Raw genomic sequence first — 5,076 nt, forward strand, 5'->3', positions numbered from 1 at the left:
CCAACACAGAAAAATCGGAACTAGCATCCAGCAAAGCATATATGCGGAGCTCAATTTCACTTCCCAAACAGGGATCCCCAGCAAGAAGAAATTAGATTCAGGCTTGGAATCACAGATACCATGGAGGATGACACCGATACAAAGAGCTGAATCCACAAACCATGGAAACCTGCGATCCATACCTACTCTCTGTAAGCACGAAGAATTCAATACATGATGCCTGTCGGATACTACGGCAGACTGAACAATGCCACTAAAAATTAAAACCCCCTCTGTGCAAATGTTTAAAACCATTTAAGATGGTTTCCATCCCAGAGATCACTTGCTTTCTTGACTCAGGCCTTTCTTATTTAAAAAACAAAAAACAAAAAACAAAAATGGAGCAAGAAGAAGAAGAAGAAGAAAGACAAACATTCATTTCAATTCAACTCTATTAACGGGAAATAGTACATCTTGAATCGATACACTGGATAAAAATGTTAACGTGGATTGCATTACTCGAAACAGGATGTAGGTTCATCTCACAATTCAACTAAATCCTACTCTCTCAGACAAGTTCTCTATCTTACAAAGAGGGACATCGACACTAAATGGGGAAATGTTTGAACAACCCAGAAGCCGAATCAGCCAGATACAGACAACTACTAACTTGGATCCCCAACCCAAGTAACGGTTAAGAACAAGATGTTCCCTTGCTCATCCTTCAATAGATTAGATGTGCTGGTGTGTTTTTTATTAAGGCATTTCTGCATTTGTTCTCCAATTCAATAAGAGAACTCGTGCCCCCGAAGTGAGATGTACTTCTTAACCCAGATGGCAATGTCCTCAGCACAGGCCTGGGCCTGAGGGGTTGTGAGGAGCATGTCAAGGGTTGCAAATTCATGAACCGCATCCTTGTACTCCAGAACAGGTGCATCAACATTTACTTTCCGGAGTTCCTCAGAGTAAGCAATGCCTCTGTCTCTCATCCAGTCATGTTCTGCTACGATTGTGAGTGTTGGAGGCATGAGCTTTAGAGGTGGTCCTCTACCAGGTATGAGGGGGTTGGCAGCAGGGTGGTCCAGGTTGAACTCTTCCTCAGGTAAGAAGAGTTTCCACGCTAGTAAGCACATGGCCTTGTCATAAAAGTATGAGTTTGCCAGTTTTATCTCAGAATGCGTTGGAACACTTCCAATCAAGAATGGATACATCAAAACCTGTGCCACCACCTTGACTGGATCCAGACGTTTGCCTGCCTCAACAGCTTTTTGTGCCACATAGTTTGCAATGTTTGCACCACAGCTAACCCCAAGAAGAACACATCTGTTTCAACAAATATCAATAATATCAGAGGCTTGACAACATAGTACCACATAATAATAGCTTATGCCTTGTAATGTAACCAACTGTCATGTAACACAAGCCTCCAATACAACCGTCTTAGAACATTGTTATTGTTTTTTTCGTCAGATCACACTACAGGTCTCCAATGATTTCCTCAAAATGTCTACCAGAGAACGAACTCATCTGTGTAATTAAAAAGCAACATAGTGGACAATACAGAAACAACTTTACAACAGAAATCCTAGAGAATGTACCCTGGTCAATGGGATCTCTTCACAAAAGAAATCAATGAACACTAGGAATTGTATGCTAATCCAAAACTTCCTCAAAATATCTATTAGATAATGAACTTGTCTGTAAAACTACAAGGTGACAGAGGACATTACAGAACAACTTTACCAGAGGAACCCTAAAGAATGTTCCCCGGCAATTGTCAATGGACCATTATCTCTTCACAAATGATATCAATGAACGCTCAAAACAATTTATCTGCTAATCCAACCCCTTAATATAAGATTTTGGTTGCAATGAAGAGTGCCTTTAAACAAATATCTCAAGTATCAATATCACATTCCATGGCAGAAAACCAAATTCAATTAGAAAAGCTTCTCCATAAAAACAAATATATTAAAGATGGTAGGTTGTTTTTCAAAATATGATTCCAAAATTTCCATAAGATAAAAATGTCCCCAACCAAGACCCGGAAGGATCAGTTCAATCAGTGTCATATCTTGAAGTAGCTGTACTTTATCCTGAAGTTCAGATGGGCTATAAAGGAATGCAATTTTACTAAATACTATTCGAATAAAAGCACAAAGAGGAAGCAGGTGGAGAAAACAGTACTCCAAAAGGTTGAGCGTGAAACAACCATTGAGTGCTAGGAAAAAGCAGCATGAGAACTTAAGGCTCAGGATGTTTGAACCAAAAATATTCTTCCCAAAAATATTTTCCTAATTTTTTGATGTTTGGTTGCACATAACTCAAGGAAAACATTTTACATGTAAAATCTTTTCCACCAAATCAAGAAAAATGACTTACAGAGTTAATTTCTAAGTCATTTTACGAGTCACCGCATGCTATGACATTCACATTGGTATTGGTGTTGTGTGTGCAGAGGTCGTGAGAGTTGAGTTAGGGACTGGCGGGGTTTGACACTTTTACACTCTGTTAGCACAACTTTGAGTCAAAAGTTTAATTGTTCTTTGAAAAAAATATTTTACATGCCAAACACCGAAAAATGATAAAAGCATGATTTTCTTGTAAAATGTTTTACATGAAAAATACTTTTAGAAGGTAAAACATTTTACAACGAAATTAATGGAGCATATAAGCTCCGTTTGGAAAGTTGGTTTAGAGGCTTTTTTGGCTAAAATAACCACAAAAAACAAAATAGGCTTTTTAGCCCAATAAGACAAAACATCACATTCAACCCATAATCATTAAATTATTTCTCTCACAAAAAAGTCAAAAAAGCCAAAAGCCCTTTCCAAACCAGGCTTTTTAACCCCAGGCTAAAATAGTCAAAAAAGTCAAAAAACCAACCCACTTCTCAAACGGAGCTATAGATTCTAAAATATTAAAGAGTAATACAAAGGGATTAGGAAACTACAGTACAAGGAATGTAGACCTTCCTTCTATATTTCATTTTCTAGAACTTGAGCAACCTACAACTATTTCCATTTCTAGAATTTCATGGTAATTTGTCTTTTATAACGTTTCTTTCTGTTGTCCCTTTTCCTACAGATAAACTATTTTGTATACAAAAAATTCAAGTTCTTGAGAAACAAAATTTGCCTTGATCTAATCTGAGAGACCATGAAAAATAGGGTTCCAAAGTGGAAATATCAACCAACATAGACGATTTCATACATGTTGTAAATCACAGAATGTAGTAAACCCTTAATATAGATCAATGTTAAAACATAATACAATATATAATTTTAAAACATATATAATAAATCATACTCCTTGCACTTTTGTGAAAGAACATTACCATTGTGTTTAGTTGAGAGATTTAGAAAGGAAAAACGAAATCGTGTGTAAAATTAAGAGAAATGTATATATATATATATATATATATTATTCATATCAAATCTCAACCAAATCCAGCCTATGCCTTTTGGCAACATCATATTCATTCTACCCATTTGAACATACCAATAACTTGTAATTCAGGCAAATTCAAGTCATGAAGAATATTAAACTAAAATGCAAAATTTATCAAATTCAGAGTGGGATAAAAAAGTAACCTTGATGGATCTCCATGAGCTGCCAACCAAGGCTCCACCATGGAAGCCCCAAATGCATCTGCAACATTCCGGTTGATATCCGATTTCCTCAAATCGGCTCCACCGCCACCACGCGCATTCACCAACGACTTACTACATTCAGCCAAATTCACCTGTTTGGCCAACCAATGCAACACCTTCAAACCATCCTCAAACGCAGCCGGGTACTGATTCTCCGGCGCAAGCCTATACCCAACCGCAAGCACAATCACATCGCACAGCTTCGCAATCCGCCGACAAAAGAAATCGTTCGCCACCGAATCGTTGCTCCCACTCACAAACCCTCCGCCGTGAAACTGCAACATCACGGGCAGTCTCCGGCAGTTTCCAATCGCCGGCGAATAACCTCTGTAATTCAAATCAAGAGTATTGCAACCATAACTATTCCTTCTGCGATTCTCCATAGGAGTAGTAGCCACATTGCCTGTACCGGACGAAGCATAGCTGTTGCGACGGAGAACATCGAGATCTGACGTAACCCTAGCTCTCAATTGGGACTTAAAATCGGAATCGAGCGAGACTAAGCAGGTCTCGGGAATGAAGATTCGGAGGGAGAGAGAGGTGAGGGGGTCGATGTGAATGTCTTTGGTGGCGACGCCGTCGGAGAAGGAAGGGTTGGCGGCGGCGACGGACTCTTCTGGCCGAGATGTGATGCCGAAGGAGGAGGAGTTGTTGGTTTCATGGCGAGGGGTTTGAATGTGGTTGTGTAAACGGTGTTTGAGAAGGAATTTGAAGAACAAGCTGTAGAGCTTGACTGTAACGCTTGGCATTTGTGTTGTTCCTCTCTCTCTCTCTCTCTCTCTCTCTCTCTCTCTCTCTGTACCAGTTACTCTTTGAAAAATTGTGTGAATTTGTATGGTGTTGGTGTTTATAATGATGATAATAAGTTCATGGTGTGTTACGTTTTAGATTTGGTTTTGAAGATTGAGATTAGGGCTTTGTAATGGAGACGAATTGAGATTACTTCGACTCGGTGCTTCAATGGCGTGTTCAGATAGAAAGAGACCCAAAAAAGTGAGTGAGAGCGAGAGAGAGAGATACACGCCCATACAAATACAATGCGCAGTTCGCACTGTGTGTTTTTTTGGCTTTTCGGTACCGTGTCGGTATTCTTTTCGTCTCCAACATCAGTGCAGTACAAAAACTCAAAGTGGGTGCTGCTTCATGCACCCAGTGCGGTCGCGCCCAGTGACGTGGCGCGTCCCACCGGTCGAAAATAAAAAGAATAAAAGAAAAAAAAAATTGTTTTTTTCAGACTAATTCTCATCTGACATCTCACTGGGTGTCACTCTCAACTGCGAGCGGATCCTCTAGAGTAACCCTCTAGAGTGATCTCCTAAAGTGAGCGGATCGGACGGCTCAGAATACTCCTCACCAAAACGACGTCGTTTTGGTGAGGAATATTATAAAAAAAAAAAAAAAAAAAAGAGAGATTTAGGATTTCAAACTTCCCCCCATATGAACA

General features: G+C 39.5%; 1 protein-coding gene across 1 annotated transcript; it reads right to left on the reverse strand.

Annotated features, from left to right (window-relative positions):
• Window positions 1-402: 402 nt before the first annotated feature.
• Window positions 403-4,738, reverse strand: LOC114274295 (putative carboxylesterase 11). Its single transcript, XM_082867621.1, has 2 exons — window positions 3,573-4,738; window positions 403-1,302 (listed from the first exon to the last, which is right to left on the reverse strand). Exons 1-2 carry the CDS (start codon window positions 4,379-4,381, stop codon window positions 765-767), a joined length of 1,347 nt encoding a protein of 448 aa, XP_082723747.1. The 5' UTR covers window positions 4,382-4,738; the 3' UTR covers window positions 403-764.
• Between the last annotated feature and the right edge of the window lie 338 nt (window positions 4,739-5,076).

The sequence above is a fragment of the Camellia sinensis genome, chromosome 4 (genome assembly GCF_055761805.1).
Source record: "Camellia sinensis isolate YWXY chromosome 4, ASM5576180v1, whole genome shotgun sequence".
Taxonomy (NCBI): Eukaryota; Viridiplantae; Streptophyta; class Magnoliopsida; order Ericales; family Theaceae; genus Camellia; species Camellia sinensis.